The sequence below is a fragment of the Cibotium barometz genome, chromosome 62, assembly GCF_041138505.1.
Source record: "Cibotium barometz isolate CiBa-2024 chromosome 62, ASM4113850v1, whole genome shotgun sequence".
Classification (NCBI taxonomy): domain Eukaryota; kingdom Viridiplantae; phylum Streptophyta; class Polypodiopsida; order Cyatheales; family Cibotiaceae; genus Cibotium; species Cibotium barometz.
The window spans coordinates 22,573,661-22,596,957 of record NC_141107.1 but is presented as its reverse complement, the minus strand read 5'-3'; the positions used below and the strand labels follow the sequence as shown (position 1 = coordinate 22,596,957).

The window sequence follows — 23,297 nt, the reverse complement described above, 5'->3', positions numbered from 1 at the left end:
AAAAGAGACTGTAAGATTCCTCCCCCACCCCCTTTTTGATGTCTAGTATCTTTCCCTGTAATCAATCCCTCTTCAGAAATATAAAGACCTTGTTTCTATCTGTTTTAGCCTAGAGAGAGAAAAATATTCTAGAGAGAGAATATTCAGATTTTGAATATTTTTGGATAGAAAAATATCTCTTCTAATTCAGATGAGTTCCCCTGAAACAGAAATTCAAAAAGAATTTTCCAATGTGCAATTGGAATTAATTGAAAATAGCTATAAAGAACCTTAGCCTAAGGGTCTAGATTTTCAGAAATCTTTAGACTATGGTCCAATTAAGGTTCCTATGGACCAATAGCATCAATCCATGTGTAGGGAGGAGATAAATCCAACTTGTAAAAAGAAAATACCCAAAAATGAGTAAATGCTCACATGAGGTGAAGAGTTGAAAATGTACAAGGTTTATTAGTAAAAAACTATGAGCAATATTAAAAATATGACATATGTAAGGAAGGGGAATTCTTTAAAGGAGGTGCATATTTCACATAAGATGAAGAGTTGAAAATGTACAAGGTTTATTAGTAAAAAATTATGAGCAATATTAAAAGTATGACATATGTAAGGAAGAGGAGTTCTTTAAAGGAGGTGCATATTTCACATAAGATGAAGAGTTGAAAATGTACAAGGTTTATTAGTAAAAAAATTATGAGCAATATTAAAAGTATGACATATGTAAGGAAGGGGAGTTCTTTAAAGGAGGTGCATATTTCACATAAGATGAAGAGTTGAAAATGTACAAGGTTTATTAGTAAAAAAATTATGAGCAATATTAAAAGTATGACATATGTAAGGAAGGGGAGTTCTTTAAAGGAGGTGCATATTTCACATGCTTGAATGAGTTTTAAACTCATAAAAATTGAGATATTTCATCTCTCCTCTCTCCTCATTTAAGTCTAGTTCCAAAAAGTTAGCTTAACTGACCTAAAAATGGTCAAATATTGACCAAACTGATTTAGAAAATTCTAGAATCAGTTTGTTTGGTTAGGAGCTCAATTTTTCCTATAAATAGAAGCCTCCCCCTTGTTGAAAAATATATAGTGTTTATGCATCGTTACTCTACTCCACCTAAGCCAAGAACTGTGAATTCATTTAATAATTCACTAGTTTTTGGAGCTTCCCTCTTTCTTCAATTCCCATTAGTGGCTCCATCAACATACTTAACCAATTGATTGGTTGGGGGCCTCTACCGTGAACAAAGAATCAAGCAAGTTGTAAGGTAATTAGTGAATATTGATCTTTCTATAATTTCTCAATGTTTCTCTCTTCTCAACCCCTCTCAAGCTTGAGAAGTTTAATTGGTATGGTTTTTTTTTTTTTAAATGCTATTGAAGTTTGAATAGTAGTGAAGAGTTACATGATTTAATAAATGCTATTGAAGTTAATTTTTATTTATGTTTAAATTCTAATGATTCTTATGTAAATTCTCTCTCTCACTCAAGAAATGGTCATACTCATGACCCATTCTCAATCCAAATCAAGCTTTTCATAAAGCTTTTCCTTAACCCAAGATTAAGCTATGCTTGAGGCCAAATTAATGGCTTTTTCTTATGCTTTTAGTTTATGTATATTAATGATTCAATCCATTATGGATTGATAATCCAATTAGACATTATTTTAATTATTTTCTTAATGATAAGCATTATCCCTTAGAAAAATTGAGATTTATCAGTCATAGCAGCGGAGCTATGGCAAAATTTTTATAAAAATTATGCATAAAATAATCTCATTCAAAGCATAAAAAGAGGACTTCCTACCATATTCTAGGAATTATCATCCTAGATGAATTGAAAGAATTTCATTACAATCATGAAGAAATTGAATTTTAATATTAGGCATAATGGATAAATTTTTATATCAAAAGTGTTATTTTTACCATTTTTATTTCATGCATAGAAGTATGCATAATGGATAAATTTTTATATCAAAAGTGTTATTTTTACCATTTTTATTTCATGCATAGAAGTATGCATAATGGAAAAATTTTTATATCAAAAGTGTTACTTTTATCATATTGGATTTCATGCATAGAGGTATGCATAAAAGTTGATTATTTTATTATAAAAGTGTGACTTTTATCATAATTGAATTTCATGCATATAGGTATGCATAAAAGATATTCTTTTTATACTAAAAGTGTGATTTTCCTCATAAATGGATTTTATGCTTAACTTAGATGCATAAGAGAAATTTTTTTATTCTAAAAGTGTAATTCCTACCAAATTGAATTTATGCATAAGAAGATGCATAAAAGATTGATTTTTTTAATTCAAAAGTGTCATTCTCATCTAAATTGAATTTATGCATAGAAAAATGCATAAAAGATTAAAATTTAATTCAAAAGTGTCATTTTCATTAAAAATGAATTTATGCATAGGAAGACGCATAAAAGATTGATTTTTACTTTGAAAGTATTAATCTCCTTAAATAGAATTTATTCATAAATAAATGTGTAAAGAAATCTTATATCAAATGTAAGAATTCTCTTGTATTCTATAAATAGATAAGAGATGTGATAAGATGTGATAAGAGGTGTGATAAGATGCTTATGAAATAAGTTAGGAGGTGATAAGAGATGTGATAAGAGGTGTGATAAGAGGTGATAAGATGCTTATGAAATAAGTTAGGAGGTGATAAGATGAATTAAGATGTGTATGGGGGGATGAGGTAAGAAGTGTATGTGATAGGATAAGATGTATATGGGTTGTGATAGGGCAAGAATGGATGTGATGTAAAAGATTAGATGTGAAGGTATATGGGGTTATATAAATGGGAATGTGGAAATGGATGTATGTATGTGGATGTGTGGATGTGGAGATGGAGTGTGGATGTATGAACGTGAAAATGGATATATGCATGAAGATATATAGGCATAGATGTGAATGTGGATGTAGATGTGGATGTATAGATGTGAATGGATGTGGATGTATAGATGTGAATGGGAATGTGGATGTGGATGTATGTGAATGTGGATGTAGATGTGGATGTATAGATGTGAATGTGGAATGTGGATGTGGATGTATGTGAATGTGAATGTAGATGTGGATGTATGTGAATGTGAATGTAGATGTGGATGTATAGATGTGAATGGATGTGGATGTATAGATGTGAATGTGGATGTAGATGTGGATGTATAGATGTGAATGGATGTGGATGTATAGATGTGAATGGGAATGTGGATGTGGATGAATGTGAATGTGGATGTAGATGTGGATGTATAGATGTGAATGTGGAATGTGGATGTGGATGTATGTATGTATGTGGATGTAGATGTGGATGTATAGATGTGAATGGGAATGGGGATGTGGATGTATGTGAATGTGAATGTAGATGTGGATGTATAGATGTGAATGTGGAATGTGGATGTATAGATGTGGATGTATGGGAATGTGGATGTGGATGTATGTGAATGTGAATGTGGATGTGGATGTATGTATGTATGTGGATGTAGATGTGGATGTATGGATGTGTATGTATGAATGTGGATATGGGATGTGGATGTATAAATGAGGATGTGAAAATGGAGGTAAGCATGTAGATGTGGATGTATGGATGTGAATGTGGATGTGGATGTGGATGTATGGATGTGGATATGGATGTGTATGTATGAATGTGGATATGGGATGTGGATGTATAAATGAAGATGTGAAAATGGAGATAAGCATGTAGATGTGGATGTATGGATGTGAATGTGGATATGGATGTGGATGTATGGATGTGGATATGGATGTGAATATATGATATGTGATGTGAAGGAATTTGAAGTGAAGAGATGGAAAATGAGGTGATTGGATGAGTACACATATAAATGGAATGTGGAATAAGTAATGTGGTTTAATGAGGAACAATGTGGAAAAATGAGAGTTAATATAGAAACTGTATTTGTAAACTGTTTGTAAATGCTGTTTGTAAATGGCTGTTTTATGTCAAGAATGCTGGGGAAGCATTTTGACCATCTTGTGATTAAGGTCGTGGAGACCTAACTGATAAAGTTACAACTGCTGACGGAGAGTCAATGGAGGACGTCTCGCGTAGCAAGGTCGACCGAGGTCTTGACCAGCCTCGGTTCGATTAAAATGGTGAGCTTCCGGTACGGTGGATGAGGGACCAAGGAAGCGGCCTATGAGTGAAGCGCTAGGTCACCTGCGAAGGATCCTAGAGGGTGCTGACCATACGGTGCTCGGGCTCTGGGTCGCCTAGGATACCCACGCGTGCGTCGAGGAAGATATTGGAACAAGGAGTAAGAGTTGTTTTGTGAAACCGGGCATGGATCTGGTTGACTGACCTTGCTGGTCCTCAACGGATGAGTCCATGGCTCTTTTATATGGATCTGTTGGTTGATCTTGCTGATCTTCAACGAGAGTCCATCTTGATAAGTGATTATATTGCCGAGTATTATGGGCTAGGAACTATAGAAACGGCCCCTGAGTGGTCAGGTGGTGAGCGTTCTAGTTGCCAATGATGCCATAGATACTCTAATGAAGGAATGATGGAAAATTTGAGAATCAATCGGATAATTTGGAAGACTGTGATCAGTGGTACTATGGTTTCATTAAAGGATTGTTTTAAAGTTAGCTGATGCTAAGAAAAAGGCAATTTCATATTGGGTGTGTAAGTGGTGTGCCTAATTTTATGTTTGCATGAACTTCCGGCTAGGGGGCCTTGGAACTCTTTTCCTTGGTACCCGGGACAAAATCTAACCAAATTCCAAATTGGATCCCATCACTACAGTGGTTGGGCGGTTGGCTAACCCATGGGATCGGATGGGGTTAGGCTGGACTGATGGATCCGTAAATCGAGATTTAATTTCTATTATTACGATAGATGAAGTAAATCCCGGATAGAAATTGTTCTATGGATAGGAATCAACGGCTGTGCCTCTTGATGGGGAAAAAAGCGTTGATCCCAATGATCCAAGTGCAAGTTCTTCCTTGATTTGACCAAGTACCGTTAAAGGTGCAGTCAGATCAGTTTGATCAGTAATGATCTTGACTACGTTAGAGTAAAGAGTTATCCTGGTGGAATCGCCCGTGTTTTCCGGGTAAAGGAAGTTTTTCCGGTTTCGGTTTTGGACAAACCGACGGATTAGTCTCTTGTCCGGATATCCGTGGGCGAGGCCCCGAGTGTGGGACCCCTGTCCCGCGCGAGAAGTGCTACTTCCGCTGCTAGTACCCCGAATCCGTTGCTCGGTGGGAACAGGGATCTTACAGAGACAAGGCACAGGACAAAGTGACTCACCTCTAAAAAAGTGAGTCTTCTCTGCTCCTTCTCTGCTCCCTCCTTGTTGTTGGAAGAGGCGAAAACAGGCGAAAACGCATGCAGAGTCAATTTCTTAGTTCAAAATCTATATTTGGGGAAGGCGGGCTATTTTTAGTTTAAACATACCGTCGCGTTTATATTCGCGTTTAGAAATGCGTGTATTTTCGCGTGTATGATATTTTAGCTGCGTTTATACACGCGTTTTGCAGAGATTACCCGCGTTAATACACGCGATTTCTAGGAACTAGCCGCGTTAATACACGCAATTTTTAGGAAATAGCCGCGTCAATACACGCGATTTTTGTGCTTTCATTAAAAACATATAATGATGTTGTGTTTTCTGATTTGTACATAGGATGTCATCAACCTCTTCAAGCAGTTCTGGGGAAGATGAGACAATGCGTCATCGTAATCGCGATGTGTGGTTGCATTGTACGAGCACGTCGAATTACCTTGAATCACATCTCCATGTATGGAGAATGGAATCAAACAGGTTTAGAGGTGAGTAGATGTAAATTGATGGTATTCAAATGACTCATGGTATCCAAATTAAATTAATAAATTGTAACATATAATTTGATAAATTGAAGCAGGATGTAGTACCACACCCTAACATGGTACCCTACGCGCGACGAGAGCACGTAAAGCGTCGACGAGATGATGCTGGAGCTTCGGGATCTATTGTCAGAGATGAGTGGGAAAGGGATGACAATAGCCCTGCACCCCACGAAGTTGTGGAAGAGGAGGTGCTTGATGATATGGTGCGGAATCTTTTTAAGGATGATCCCAAAGGCATGGACGACGATGATATGGAACAAGAGCATCTTTATAAGGCTTCATCGACACCGGTGTTTGAAGGGTGCACATTCTCAGTTTTACGTGCTTCACTTGAACTACTTAATATACAAACAGTTTATGGATGGAGCAATGCAAGTCTTGACGCATTGTTGAAGTAAGCATTCTAACTTACAAATTTGAATTAGTGGTTTAAGGTTTAGGATTTAAGACTAATTATAATTGATGATATTGGATGCAGGCTATTATCAAACATGCTTCCAAAGGAAAATAGACTACCCACCTCAAGAGACATAGCGAGGCGCTATGTGACATCTCTTGGAGGACTGGATTATGATAAAATACATGCATGCGTCAATGATTGCATTCTCTTTCATGGGACGCATAAGGAGGCTCTACATTGTCCCACTTGCGGTGAAGCAAGGTACAGAACAGATATGAAGAGTTTTGATATACCTTGTAAAGTTTTGCGACACTTTCCTATAATTCCTCGCATCAAACACATGTTCAAGTGCAAATCCATAGCAGAGCTCATGTCATGGCATTCCTCACATCGATCGGATGATGGCATGTGGAGAATTCCCGCAGACACTCCTGCTTGGAAGCATATTGAAGATGAGTGGCCCAGCTTTAAAACAGAGCCCAAAAACTTGAGACTTGGCCTGGGTATGGATGGAGTGAATCCATTTGGTTTCAAAAGCACCGCATACAGCGTGTGGCCAGTTGTGTTGGTGAATTACAACCTTCCACCATCAATGGCGATCAAGAAGGGACATCTTATGTTATCCCTTCTAATTCCAGGGAAACATAAAGTCAAGCATATGGATGTTTATCTTGAACCACTGATTGATGAGTTGGAGGAACTATGGAGAGGTGTTGCGGTGGTGGACATTAGTAGGCCTCCCTCCTCTCGACACTTCGACTTAAAAGCAGTGTTGATGTGGACAATGCATGACTTTCCAGGATACAGCGATTGTTCTGGTAAGAATTCTAATTACCTCCCTACTCTATTACTATTGGCTATATATATTAATTAGACGGTTTGACTTTATTATTCTAACTTTTATTTATATTTTAACAGGTTTGAAAACATCGGGTAAACATGCATGTCCTGTTTGTGGCCCTTCGTTAGTACATGAGTATGCTGATGGTTTGTGTAAGACTATATTCGATAATCATCATCGATTTCTCCCCTCAGATCATCCTAAATATGTTGCTAGTAAGAGTAACATTCCTCCACAAACACTTCGTGCAAAAGATTGGAAGCGTATTTGGGAGTCTACAACTATTCTTCCTCCAGATGGCATGAACAGGTATAGTGATGTTTTTTCAATCTTGTTTTGTGTAGTCTCTAATTGGATTAAAGGTCACATAGAGCAATCCCTTGTGCAGGTACTCCATTTTTTTCCGGCTGCCATATTGGACCCATCTTAAGATCAACCATCTTCTTGATCCCATGCACATCTTCAAGAATGTGGGATCTGGTATTTGGGAACATATTACTGGTAAACGAGACAATGTTAGCGTATGTGAGGACTTGCGGGTCGCAGGACGTATGCGTCAAGCTTGGCCACGAGAGGTGGGTGGGCACGTTCGTCTTCCGCCTGCACCATGGATTATATCAAAGAAAGAGGAGAAGCAGGTAAAGCAGGCCATCACCACTTTGCGTACTCCCACTGGATGCATGAGATCATTGAAGGGAGCCTTTACAACCACTAAGAAAAGAGGCGTTGAGCAACTATATGGGTTGAAGTCCCACGATTGGCACAAGATGCTTCAAGTAAGTGTTTTCCAAGTCTTGTACGTACGTTGAAATTAAATTTTGTAATGCCATAAACCATAAATGTGCTCTTATGTGCGCAGTTCATACTACCTACTAGCATCGACCATTGTGCAAATAAGAGTTTGAAAAAATGTATTTATAAGATGGGCGATCTTGTGAGGTATGTAAAACCCATGCTCAAATCACCCTTCATTATACCTTGCAAAATGAACGTGCATGAGGTATAACGTACTATTTATTTATTTTTCAGATATGTTAGTTCCAAAGCAATTGATCCAGCCACGTTGGATGATGCGCGTGTTATGGCAGTGGAGGTGGTTTGTTTGGTAGAGGAAACTTTTCTGCGAACCATTCTCACAAGTCAACTACATCTCATTGTGCATTTAGTGGACGAAATTGCTTTATGTGGTACTGTGCATGCACGCTGGATGTTCTTCCTAGAGCGCTTCATGAAGACCTTAAAAGACTTTGTGAGGCAAAGTGCAAGGCCTGAAGGAAGCATGGCCGAGGGTTGGTTGATACAAGAGTCTCTTGTATATATTTCAGAATTTCTTGGTCAGGTGGACAGCTCTTTGCCACGACTATGGAGCAATGAAGAGGACTTGAGGATGACCTCTATTGTGCCTCAAGGAAAAGGACAGAGTAAAGTAATTGACAGAACATTGATTGATGATCTCAATTTCACTTGTATCCTTAATAGTGATGTGATGAGCAGATGGGTTACAAGATATGAGGATGCAAAGACAAAAAGGCAAGCAGAAAGAGCTCTCTTTCGGAGGCAACATGGCTCTCGGAAGGCGTACCCTAAGCATCTAGCAACACTTCCGAATGATATCCATGTTGATTGGTTGCATGAGGAAATGGAGAGAGCAGAGAGCGACGAGGGGCTGCATATCACGGCGGAAGAATGGGAGTATGCATGAGGATGCATGTCAAAGGTACATAGAACTAATGTTTTGAATTAGTTGTAAGTGGTTTGCTTTTAATATTTATTCACATTGCTTACACAAATATTGCTTCTATTTTGGTCCAGTGCACTATGTTCAATGCTATATGGTGTGAAGGCAAGCATTTTCGAACACAAAGAATTGATGAAAAGAGAAATACACAAGATTGCGGTGTCATTAGTAGCTTTGAGGGAGCTAATGGAAAAATGGATGATTATTGTGGCATAATCCAAGACATATTTAGGCTTGACTTTCGTCGCTTCTTTGTGTATGTTTTGGATGTCAAATGGCAAATGAACGTGGTGGAAAAAGGGCCTGATGCAACGATAAAACGCCATGCAAGTGGATATGTAACTATTGACTCTACAAAGTTCTGGCAAACAAAGAAAGATAGGCTCGTATTGCCACAACAATGTGAGCAGGTATGCATTTTTTTACTAATGTGTTTCATGTACATATATATCTAAGCTCGCGTACCCCTTGACTTTTGATATGCTAATTAATTACTAAACTGTGTGTATTTGAGTAGGTTATCTATCTACCAATGGTGCATGACATCAAATGGTGGTACGTCATCCCTATTGCACCACATTCCAAAGTGATGTATAATACATTCACTGATATGGAGCATATGGAGGATGTAACAAGCCGCAATGAAGATGATGTCGAACATGCCATTGAAGATGTTGTGATCGATGATCAAGAAATAAGAGATGATCATGATAATGAGGATGAGCATGCCATTTCTCATGATCATGATAATGAGGATGAGCATGCCATTTCTCATGATCATGAGAATGACCCTACCATTGAGGATGATGGTGATGTTGATGAGGATGATCAGGACATCGATACCATTATCAATGGAGTACAGAATATCGATAGTGGAATAAATTTAATCGTAGCCTTACCAATTGATCAAATGGATATTGATGTTGATCGTTTGGCAAGGATGGATCTTATTGAAGATGAGATCGAACCCTAACCAATCCGTCACTGTATGTTCTAAATTGATGACATTTCTATCATCTCATATGCATGATTTATTTTTGAATATATTTCATTATTGTAAATGCATGTAGTGGGATTGTGTAATGATGTATACTGTAATGTACTATGAGATGGTTTAAGGAAAATAGTTTTTAATTTTGTAAAGGAATTCAATTTTTCTTCAGTTTTTCTCTGCCATGCGTGTATTAATCCGTGTATAGTAGCGTGTATTTATCCGTGTATAGTAGCGTGTATTAATCCGTGTATAGTAGCATGTATTTATCCGTGTATAATAGCGAGTATTACCCCGTGAATATTATCGTGTATAGAAGCGTGTATTACTGCGTGTATATAAACGCGTTTTTACACGTGTTGATAAATGCAAACATACACGCGAATTTAAATGCTAAAATACACGCGCCCGCGTTCGTAATTTATCGCGTGTATGAAACGCCTGTATGGCAGCATTGTCTTGTAGTGAATAAGGGAGAAAAGTTCCTTTCACTAGAGTTCTTAAGCACTTCCTGTTGAAAGAACGGTAGAGGAGGAGGAGACACACACACAGGAGCAAACCCTAATGTATATTGCAAACCCTAACCATAGAGGGAAGCCATGTCCACTCTCACACAAAGCATAATGCACTAATCCATAATCCACACAACACACAATGAGTTGTGTCCACACTCTACTAACCCTAGCTAATGTCCACACACTATGACCAGCTGGGCATGCGGTCATTTATGTCTCACACATGTTCCTACCTAATCTGCCAGCACATAGCATAGCTGGCTCACACTGACATATCGAGCTTGAATCTCAACAGCCCCTCTCAAGCTCATGATATACTACCGATGAAGATGTAGATGAGCTTGGGATATCAAGACTCTCAACACTCCCCCTCAAGCTCATCCCATGTACTCCCAACATAGTCCGGAAGTACTCAAACTTCTCCCTGCTAAGTGGCTTCGTGAAGATATCAGCCACCTGCTCATCAGTCTTCACATAGTGAAGATCAACTGTACCATCCAGCACCTTTTCTCTGACAAAGTGATAATGGACCTCTATGTGTTTGGTCCTCGCATGAAACACTGGATTCTTTGCCAACTGCATACTGCTCATGTTGTCACAATGTATGACAACTTTGCCATCAAGAGGCTCACATAAATCTGCCAAGAGACTCTTTAACCATATAGCCTCGCAAGTAGCAATGGCTGCACCCCTGTACTCAGCCTCTGTACTGGATAAAGCAACTGTAGGTTGCTTTTTGCTACTCCAACTCACCACAGCACTTCCAAGTGTAAAAGCATATCCACTAGTAGACCTCCTGTCATATGCGCTACCTGCTCAATCAGCATCTGTGTAGCCATGAATGTCCAAGCTTTTACCATTCTCATAAAATAGACCATAATGTGCTGTGGTCTTCACATATCTCATGATGCGTCTCACTGCATCCAAATGTGGTTTCCTGGGGCTCTGCATAAACTGACTGACTAGCCCCACTGCATAACTCAAATCTGGGCGTGTGATAGTCATGTATATGAGACTACCAACCATCTTCCTGTACATGGAAGGATCATCCAATTCCTCGCCATAATCAGCCCTCAACTTCACATTTTGCTCCAATGGTGTACTCATAGGTTTACACCCTGTCATGCCATACTTTGCCAACATATCCAAGGCATATTGGCACTGTACTAACCAAGTACCTGCATGATCTTTCACCACTTCAATGCCAAGGAAGTATCTCAACTCACCAAGATCTTTCATGTCAAATTTCCCACTTAAAGCTTTCTTGATATGCATCACATCTGCACCATGATCACCTGTGATAATCAAATCATCCACATAGATGACTAGTAAAACAATCCCATGCTGTGTCTTCTTCACATACAGTGAAGAATCTGCTGTAGAAATCTGGAAACCAAGTGAGATAAGATATCTACTCATCTTATCACTCCAGGCACGTGGTGCTTGCTTTAGACCATACAATGCCTTTTTCAACCTGCATACGTGAGTAGGATATCTAGGGTGTACATACCCTTCTGGCTGTGCCATGTATACTTCCTCTTGTAGATCTCCATTCAGAAATGCATTCTTGACATCCATCTGATGCATTTCCCAGCCATTAGCTGCAGCCATAGCAATGACTGCTCTCACTGTGCCCATCTTAGCCACTGGGCTAAACGTCTCATCATAATCCAATCCTTGGGTCTGTGCATAACCCTTTGCTACCAATCTTGCCTTATGTCTTTCAATAGAACCATCAGATTTGCACTTCACTTTGTAGACCCATTTACATCCAATAACATTCTTGTCCTTTGGTAGGGCAACCAAATCCCATGTATCATTATGGACCAATGCATCCATCTCTATGTCCATTGCTTTCTCCCATACATGCTCTCCAATAGCCTCTGTGTAGCATGTAGGTTCCACATGCTTCACCATAGATGTCATGTATGCATAGTGCATAGCAAAATCTCTGTATGTCAACCTGTCAACAGGATATCTGACCCTCTGGGATCTCCGCAATGCATGCGGGTCACTCTGTACACCTGTGACTCTAGCATGTGGTGGCACATATCTGTCCTGTCTAGCACCAGGTGTGCGTAAAACAGGTATGCCAAGCTCCTCATCCAAACTTTCAGAACTGGATGACTCATATCCTGTGATTCCAATTCCTTCAACTTTCTTTTTGCCTTTGTCCATTGCACTATTCCCAGTGCTTACACTCTCATGCCTCAAACGTCCTGACCATGGACGTACACTGCTACTCTCAGCTTCTGCTGCTGGCCCAGACATAGTAGTAGAACTAGAACTTGCTTGTGATGGCAAGTTCACATGTACATCAGCCTCAAGTGACTCAATAACACCCTCATCTTTTTCCTTATACCAACTAGCAAGCTCATCAAACACCACATCACGTGAGATGACCACTTGTCTAGTTTGTGGATTATAACACTTGTAGGCTTTTCGATCCTGTGCATATCCAACAAATATACATTTCTCTGCCTTAGGATCCAACTTTCTTCTCCTTTCATCAGGCACATGAACATAAGCTATACATCCAAAAACTTTAAGATGTCCAATGTCTGGCCTGTAACCTGTGAGCCGCATCTCTGGCGTGCTTCCATGAATGGCTGCTGTAGGTGTTTTGTTCAATATGTATACTGCAATAGCACATGCTTCTGCCCAATAGTAATCTGGCATGCTCTTTTCATTAAGCATTGCCCTTGCCACTTCACATATAACTCTATTCTTTCTCTCAGCCACACCATTCTGCTGAGGTGTATACCTGCATGTCAACTGTCTTCTTATTCCATGCTTCCTCAAGAAATGTTCAAAAGCTTTTGAGGTGTATTCACCACCTCCATCTGTCCTCAGACATTTAATCCAACAGCCATACTGCTTTTCTGCAAAAGCTTTGAAATCCATGAATTTTTCCAATACTTCACTCTTCTCCCTGAGAAAGTATATCCATGTCATCCTGCTAAAGTCATCAATGAATGTAACATAGTATAAGCTGCCTTTGATAGATGAGTTTTGTGCAGGACCCCATACATCACTGTGCACAATCTCAAGTGGCCTGTTACTCATATTTCCTTCTCTAGGAAATCTCAATCTTGCCTGCTTCCCAAACTGACAGGCTTCACAAACATGCATATGTCCATCATATTTGAACCTAGGCAAACCATTGACAATGCCTCTTGTTTGCATGTTCTTTAATCTCTGTATATTAACATGGCCAATCCTCTTGTGCCACATATCAATATCCTGTACCACATTCCTGCTCTTTGAGAACATGGCTGATTTTAGCTCAGGAATTCCAGCATCCAGCTTAAACAGTCTTCCTTCTTTCTTGCCTTAAGCAATCACTCTACATCCATGTTTGAAGTCTTCAACAAAGCATCCATGCTCGTTGAATCTAACCTGTAATCCCTGTTCCACCATTTGACCAACTGAGGCCAAGCTTTTAGTGATTGAAGGCACATACAGCACATCTGACATAGACTTTGTCTGACCATTATGCATGACCAATGGTACACTTCCAACATGTGTAATGACATACTGGGTATCATCACCTGTTTCCACATAACCTTTGACATCCATTGGCTTCATGTGCTCAAACCATTCACCATGGCATGTCATATGATTTGATGCTCCTGAGTCCATATACCATGTATCATCATTCTCAGCATTTGTTGTCATAGAACCCACAACATGCTTCATGGCAAACAAATGATTTGCAGTTCCATCATTGCTACTTGATGCATAGTTGCCACCATGTTGTGCATAGTTTCCACCATAATGACCACCACGCTGTGCTCTTCCCCCTCTCAAATCATTCTGTTTGCGAAAGCAATCTCTCGCCATATGACCATATTTGCCACAATAATGGCATTCCACATCTTGCATAGAATTTTGTTGGCCTTGCCAACGTCCTCGACCACGGGGGGTACCTCTACCTCATTGAGGTGCATAACCACGACCACCTCGAGCACCATAAGAAGGTTGAAAAGTCTGTTGTGGAGGTCTATCCTGCCATCCACGACCATTACCACCACGTCCACGCGATGCGAATCTCCCCCTGCCTCTAAAACCTCTCTGCGAGTAAAATGCCTGATTTCTGCCATCATCATGGCTAGTAGATGCATCCTGAAATGAATCATTGAGCTTGATTTCCTCAACCAACAAGAGGGAAACCAACTCATCGAAGTCGGGTAGACCTGTACTCCTCACTGAGATAGATGTATCAAAGGATTTGTATTCCTTGCCAAGACCACGCAAGGTAATATCCACCAAATCATCATCAGGCATGGGGGCATTTATTGTGGCCAATGCATCTGCAAACTTCTTGATTTCTTGCACATAATCATGTATGCTCCTTTTATTCCTTTTCACATTGTGTATCTGCTGTCGCAATTGAGACTTGCGAGCACTCGTATCTGTATCAAACATTTTGACCAAAGTATCCCATGCATCTTTGGGATTCTCAGCATCCTGAATGTGTATGAGCATAGCATCAGATATACATATAGACAAATAATGCAGCACTTTGAATGCTCTCTCTGACCACTGCTTATGAGCAATAAGCTGCTGCTGTGTAGGTTGCCGAGGTAGCTCAGGCTCTGGCTTAGCACCTGTAATGAGATTCCAGAATCCTTTCCCTTTCAAGAAACTCTTTATCCTGTACTTCCATGCCTGGAAGTTCTTCCTATCCAGCTTTTCACCAATAATCTGTACTGGATTGTCAGACATGTTCGCTCAATGCATACACCTTCCGCACACTTCAAATCTGTAAGTGAGCCTTCCTCAGCTCAACTACACTCCAATGAATGTTTCAGATGCTCCAAGATAGCCAACAAACTCCAAATTTGATGTAGAAAATCAACCTGTAATCATCTGAGATGAACTGACTCACGCAGTGCGGAATACCCTGACTGTACACGCCTTCCAAGGCTCCAAATCGCAATGTAATGGTGCAATCAAGTCTAGGCAACTTGCATTGACACCTAATGAACCTCAATGTTGAGTATCAACTCCATCTGACATGTGTAATCATCAATTTTTGAAAACCCCTTTTTCTGTTTTTGAAAAAACCAGAAAAACCAGAAAAACCAGTAATGATTTGGCTCTAATTCCTTCAATATTTCACCAAATTGAGCAACCAGGCATTCATTGGCTTAGCAATAGTGTCCATCAACTCCATGTAAGAGGAATTTGTCCAATTGTAAAACACCAAAGATTAATTGCTCGATTAAAATGCTCTGTTTCTCTGCAACTAGTGGACAGCCTGTTTTAATCAGCTCATTCCCAGCTCAATTAAGCATCATTTGTCAAACAAATCACATAGCCCTCTTCTCCAAGTTGTAAAGCATCCAATTTCTAAGGAATTTGTAGAAGATATCAAGCACCAAGTGAGAAATTGACCTCCTCGCTCCAAAATGAACAGTTTTCTGCCCTGTTTTCTCTGTAGAGGCTGCGCCGCCTGTTGTAGGGCTCTTTGGGAGTAATTAAATTGTTATTTGATGATGGTATTGAGTGCCCAACACACCTAGGCACATGTGCAACCCACCAATGCTTTGATTTTGACCAAAAATAGGCTCCAAATGCATCAATTTGTGACTGTCTTCTCTCTGTTTTGTGAGAGCTCAAAAAACCAGTAATTTCTCTCAATTAAATGCATGTAAATTGCTCCAAAAACACAGTAGGGCTTGCATAAGAGTTTCCATTACATCTCTCATTGTCAGATACATGTTTGTTTGCCAGAATCACACATATTTCCACCATGCATCAATGTTCCCAAGCTTTAATGGAAAGCTTCAAAAAACAGAATTTTGCCTTGCTTTGATTTGCTCTATTTTGCTTTGCCTTTGCCTGTTTCACCTGCAATCCGCTCAAGGATGTTTAGAGGACCTTACCCGGTAGGCCAAGCTTTCAGATCTGATAATATTTGGTGTGCTCCAAGCTTCACAGCTCCAATGGCAGCTTCACAGCTTCTTTTCACAGCTTCTTTTCACAGCTTCTTTTTCTCCCTCTTCACTCACTCACTCATAAACCCTAATAAACAGCTGTGAAAAGAAGCTTCACAGCTTCTTTTCACAGCTTCTTCTTCTCCCTCTTCACTCACTCACTCATAAACCCTAATAAACAGCACAAGGCTCTGATACCATGTTGAAAGAACGGTAGAGGAGGAGGAGACACACACACAGGAGCAAACCCTAATGTATATTGCAAACCCTAACCATAGAGGGAAGCCATGTCCACTCTCACACAAAGCATAATGCACTAATCCATAATCCACACAACACACAATGAGTTGTGTCCACACTCTACTAACCCTAGCTAATGTCCACACACTATGACCAGCTGGACACGCGGTCATTTATGTCTCACACATGTTCCTACCTAATCTGCCAGCACATAGCATAGCTGGCTCACACTGACATATCGAGCTTGAATCTCAACACTTCCAAGCTGTTACCTACCATTAAAGAGAAAAAATATAGTCAATGCAGCACATGCCTAGTTAAGATGAATGTGGTAATGACCAATTTCTACTACAGAGCTCAGCAAGAAACTCATAGAATTAGTATCCTTGACTAATAAACCCCAAATCTTTCCAAAAGAAAGAATCATATAAGTCAAGTACCAAGCAATTGCAACTGGACACCAAACCACATAAGGATGAAGAAAATAAAACAAAGCATTGAGAGAAAACTCCATACCACCTATATACCACCTGTATGAAAGAAAATCGAATCGATCGCACCAAAACCTGATAAACCCACCAATCCCATCAAAACAACACAAAATAATAAAGAGCAAAACTCATGTGAAAAATATACAATGAATCAAATTGACCCACGTAATTACCAACTTAAACAAAATAATGTTTCACCCTAAGACCATTAACACGAAAAGGAGCTATTACAGCATCAGGGTCTTGGACAATCAAAGAACCATTATTAAAGGCCTCTAACACCTTGAAAAGGCCTAACCACCTCATTTGTAATTTGCCAGGAAACTTATAATATCGATTGCCATAGACTAAAACCTGATCATTCTTTTGAAACTCCCTCACCTTAATGTGACGATCATGCCAAGCCTTTCGTCTATGTTGCATCGCCTCAACATTTTGCAGAGCTGTTAAACGTATCTCATCCACCCTCACCAAGGCCAGTAATAATCGAGCCTCTAAAGATTCCTTCTCACCTAGTCGAGATTCCAAGGAAATGCGTAATGTGGGTATTTCCTTCTCTATTGGGAAAATTGCTTCTGTATCATACACTAGAGTGAAAGGTGTATTTTGAGTTGTAACCTTAAATGTGGTACGGTATGCCCACAAAGCCTCAAACAATCGCTCATCCCAATCCCGTCGATTTTTCGATACTGTCTTGGTTAAAATCGTTCCCAGTATTCGATTGGTCACCTCCACTTGACCATTAGCTCGAGGATAATACGGAGTGGATTTCCGATGCTTGATTTTGTAAAGTTCCGTTAATTCCGTAATGGTCTCATTTAAAAAATGAGAACCACGATCACTCACCAACTCCAACGGACAACCAAAACGAGTAATGATATTTTCATATAAATATTTAGCGACATCCCCAATGCCCTATCCGTTTTCAAAGGTTTAGCTTCAACCCACTTGGTCACATAATCCGTGCACACAAGAATGTATCGATTGGATCGATAACGAGTGGGTGGATCAATCGGACCCACAAAATCAATTCCCCATTTCTCAAAAGGTTTTAAAGTCAAGATTGGATTTAAAGGGGTTGCAAATTGTGGTGTGGGTTGACCAACCCGTTGACACTTATCACAACGTTTACAATGCTCAAAAGAGTCTTTATAAACAGTTGGCCAACACCAATACCCTGCTAGCAATACTTTGCGAGCGGTTAATTCCCCCGCAAAATGACCTCCACATGGCTCATCATGAAGTGCACGTAAGATAGAAGGTATCTCATCCTCTCGCACACAACGACGATACACCCCCTCCCTAGGAAAATAACGATACAAATAACCACCAAAGAGGGTGTAACACCATATTGGGGAATATGGGAATTTCCCACAAGTTTGGGACACGTGGTCAAAAGTTTAGATTAACCAACTTGAACACCACTAATCCAAAATGAGCGCTTTATAGCTCTCATAGATTCCATTTTTCAAGTGCTTTCCAACGATAGGTCATATGATAGGGTTTTGAGAAACTTACAAACATGTTATCCATGTCCCCTTTTTTAAGTATTCAAAAATGGGAATTGGGAAATTCCCAAATTCACTAATATGGTGTTGTGTAGTGGCAAGATTGCAATAAAATTTTCTTTTTTTCATACTTGCTGGCGCCTCCTGGATAATGAGCAGTGCTCAAGAAATTTGCAATATCCGCAAACCAAGGAAGTGTACAATCGGTTAAAATAATGCCAGGGTCTATTTCCTCTTCATCATTGATAGGCTCCTCAATTTGGACCATAAAAGCATCCCTCACTACCTCAATCATCTTGGAATCAGTCCAATCATTGAACTCTCCTCCATCACCTCCTATTGTTTCATTGTATTGTGCTTTCAAGAACTCTCTGGAAAATGACTTATTTTTCCTTCTACTCATCTTTTGCAAAACGACGAGCCATCCTCACTCTTGTTATCTTTTTGCTTATATCTCTCACATTCTCTGAGCAACTTTCGAGTATACCTCGCATTATATTTGAGTTCTTGTCGACAACGACCAATCTCACGATCTTTTTCTCAAAGTAAGGCTTCCCAAGAAGTTTCTTCTTCATGACGGCACTCTTCAAGTTGCAAGGTCAAATCTTGCAAATGTCTAATTTTTATCTCAGCTCGTCCCTTATCTTCCTCTAGCAGCTTCACCTTCTTTAATAATGCGTCCATCGACTCACTAGAAAAAACTCGTTCTAGCTCTAACTGCTCTTGCAATTTCTCAATAAGGGCATATAGCTCTTGGTGCCTTGCTTTATCCCCATCGTCTGCTCTCCTCTGCTTGATTGTATTCATGCAAAAGCAATCCACTACACACTCCTCTGGTGATGACAACCAATCGGTAATGTCATTGTCAGAGTCATTCTCCGAAGAAAAATGCACTCGATATTCTCCCATACCGGCATCCAAAGCAAAGTTAGAGCACTCTCTCTTTTGCATTATAGGCTCATCCGTATCAACCATTTGCATTTGATACCCATTTTGAAGAAAACGAGCATACTTATCTTTATTTAATGCAAAGCATTCTTGGAATACTTCCTCACCAACGGATGTATCACTTCCATATCCCGTCATTTCTTCGGTTGTAGAAGGTGGTTTAGTGAACTCCCTCAAGAATTCTTTAGACACAACCCTCAATTAAACTCTATCCGTGCATGGACCTATGGTTATTATCCCTTTATGCCAATTTTGAACACATCGAGCTTGTACTAACCAAGGTCGTCCTACCAAGATTGGAAATGCTGCACCATAGGAATGCGGTTGCACTACTAGATAGGTAACGCAAAACTCCAATCCAGCTATTATAGTCTTTACTCCTTGAAGCAGACCTAATGGTTTCACTCGACGTTGATCTGCTACTCACAACATGATATTTGTGGGCTCTAAACCCTTTAGGCCCAACTCTTCCATTGGTGTTCAGTCATGAGATTCACCGCAGCTCCTCCATGCTATACCCCCATGACCTGATGATGTCCAATTTCTACCGTAATAGTCGGAGCCTTAGAATCCATAAACATATCAATTACTTGCACTCCTGTTTCCAAAGGTTCTTTAGGAGTCACTTCTTTTCTCACCCACGAACGTCGACGTGCAAGTCGTTGATACATCTGCTTTCGACATATTGGAGAGATCTCCGCTAATGTAGGTAGACTAATAGACACCTCACACCGTTCCAATATATCCCATAAATCAAATTGAGGTTTTAGATCAACTTTAGCACCTATCCCGACCTTCTTAGCACGTGGTACTTTTAATCTATCAGGGAAAGGTGTTACACCAAGTGAGGGCCTTTTCCTACGCGTGCTATGGGAGGTTGATCAGACGATTCCGACACTGGCTCTTGACTCTCTGCAACTTCCTCTAAAGATGCCTCCTTAAGCATGCTTACTTTTCGTCCTTCTAATTGGGTTGATTTCGGCAAGCTTTCCGTAGTCCTTTTCACTTTCCCCTGGGATCTAGTGACAACTCCCACCATTGGATGATTATGAGAAAATGTCACCTTTCTAGATTTTCTGTTTGCCGATTCTTTCCTAGCACCTGCTATAGGGACTACTTCCACTAAATTTGCTGAAGTACTTGGACCCTCATCTACAATTTGCTTCCCTTTGTCCCCTATTAATTTTGCATTACTTTTAGGGCAATCTTTCTCCTCATGGCCCTCCTCACTGCATTGCTTGCATAAAGGAACATAATCTTGGTGTGCCCTTGCATTCGGGCAATATGCAGCAATGTGGCCTTCTTGGTGGCAGTTCCAACAAATCACTGTTCCTTGGGTAATTGTATTAGGACTTCCATATCCTTGATAACCCCGGCCAAAATATGGCCGATATGGTGACCCTGGCCTTTGTCCCCTCATTCCACCTTGCCCTCGCCCTCGTGGAAATGGAGGTCAGGGGCTTGTGCGGGTAATCCTTACTGCAATTGTTGCTTATAGGGCTCTGGGATTCCTCTTTGCATGAAAGGTCGAGGTGGAGGTCCAATTTCATAAGTAATATTATTCTTATCCATGCAATTAAAATTAGTGTTCATCCCCTACGCTTGCCTTCTCTCATGTGCTTGCTTAATGAAGCAATTTTCCTCTGTATGATTGTTTTTCAAGCAATAAGTACAAAACAAGATTCGTGGTTGATCAGGTACGACTCGAGATACAGTAGGACACTCTGTAGCCAAGTGGCCATAGCCATGACATTTCCCACACCATATATTCGATCCGGGTGGACTTTGCGCACTGGCTTGCATAGTAGGCAGCTGTGGCTCTATAGCCATAACGTCCCTTACTGGAGCTCGCACAGCACTTAAGATCTCCTCTTTAAATTTTCCCAACACACTTGTCACAATGTCCCCCACCCTTGCCTCGCTCACTAAAGGTGGTGGTGGTGTTCCGGTCTGAAGCATGTATGCCGGTGCTGTCATATATGGGTTTGGAGGCATGTATGATGCTGGAATTGTATTAACAACCACTTGTGGTTGTGTGATGGACCGGAAATTGTTGAGACCTTCTGGGATCTCATAGAGCAAACCATAGGTGATGTCCCCATAGGGCCATAAAGTAATTCCCTCCGTCATTGCTGTCCCAGCTGTACCTCTTCCCAGTTTCTAGCTTCTTGTTTGGCCGCGTTCAAATCAACAGGCCGACGAACTTTTGAGCCTCTGGATCCCTTAGACCATCAATCAAACGATGCTTTTGTGTGTCATCATTAGGGGCTACTACTCCCATCTTCCTCACAATGGTCTCCATGCGTTGTCTGTAATGGTCAATGCTCTCGTTCACTCCTTGCAACAAGTAGTCTAATTGCTGGGCCAATCTATCTTGAAAACCTTGCCTTCTAAATTTGGCCAAAAAAGATGTTGATAGATTTTGGTACGTGGCCTTGGAGGCTGCATCCAAGTTGCCATACCAACTTGCTGCTTCGTCTTTAAAAGTTGCCGGAAAGATATGCAGCTTTTGATCTTGATCAATTATCTCGTTTTTAGCAACACATGTCACCCTCAAACTTTTGTAAATGCGCATCAGGATCCTCGTCCCAAAGTCCCGCAAATTGCACAAAGTCGGCTAACCGCGGATTGTTGCTCTTTCTGCTGGAACAACCATTTGGAAAAATGGTAATACCTCAAAAGTTGGATCATCCCAAAAATTTAAAGCTCTAGGTCTTACCCTAGGTAATCGCGGATAGCTTCTAAGTCCTCTAGGCACACTGCCGCTAGTGCTTGCACAATAGTCTCTCTTTCTTCTCTTGTTGGGCTATCAACTTGTACAAGTCGATTGCTGACTCCTAAATCCCTTATTGTTTGGTCATCACACGAAAGATCTTCCCTGCTTAGACTAGAAGGAACGCTAACCTGAAATTGACCGCTATCCAAGGATCTTCCTTGTGTCACGTTCGATTCTTGCTCTCTCAACAATAGGTTCACTAACTCTAATTGCGCAGCGAGACGGATTTCAGCTCGTTCAGCCCTCCTTTTCCTCCTTTCTTCCCTTGCTTGTCTTGGGTCAATTGTTCGACCCTGAGTAGACTCACTCATGCACTTCTTACTTCCTGAGGTTCTTCGTGATTCTTTGGATTATCTAGCTTGATGGACCTTAAAATTGCCTTGATAAACCACTTCCACCAGATTGGTGCATGGAACAAACCAAAGGGCTCTATGGATCTAAGATAATCCTTGCAGTATGTGGCCTTGATCTTACGTATCACATCACTGGGAAACCGTGGGTAATATTCTTGAATGAACCTCTCTCATTTGACTCCTCGCGGCCACTCCTAAGTCCTTCTGAACCTAGGAGTCGTGCCGTTTTTTTTTTTTGAACTCCTAAACCCTGGTTCTCACATGCAAAATTTATGCGCCGAGATATCCCGTAGCTACTAACTGGCCTTCCTACTCTCTAGTCCAATGCACTAAATACCCACTAAAACAGTGAATACGTCCTAAATAACAACCACACACAGCCTAAATCCTAGAAACACACACCGAAAAGACATCTTTTTGTATGAAATAATTTACAATGTTTTATTTACACACACCCGCACAGACACACAAATGGAAAAGAACAAATTACTATGACCCAACAGATCATCAAGACACAACTTCACCATTCTAAACTGAATAAAGAAATTTAATGTCAAAATGGTTTTGTGTAAATTCTTTCCAAGAATTTAATGAAAAAGAACCGATATTTCCAACACTTCCACGTTTCAGTCAATCTGCCAACAGCATCACTGCATTCAACATTTGGCTAATCTTCACTTCACTCCACTCTTCACTCT

At 40.3% G+C, this 23,297-nt stretch overlaps 1 protein-coding gene across 1 annotated transcript; it reads left to right on the top strand.

Annotated features, from left to right (window-relative positions):
• The first annotated feature begins 5,912 nt into the window (after positions 1-5,912).
• On the top strand, positions 5,913-20,943 carry LOC147604260 (uncharacterized). The gene is made up of 3 exons (XM_086795657.1): positions 5,913-6,250; positions 6,335-6,446; positions 20,821-20,943. The coding sequence occupies exons 1-3, from the start codon at positions 5,913-5,915 to the stop codon at positions 20,941-20,943; spliced, it is 573 nt and encodes a 190-aa protein (XP_086651783.1).
• The last annotated feature ends 2,354 nt before the right edge of the window (positions 20,944-23,297 follow it).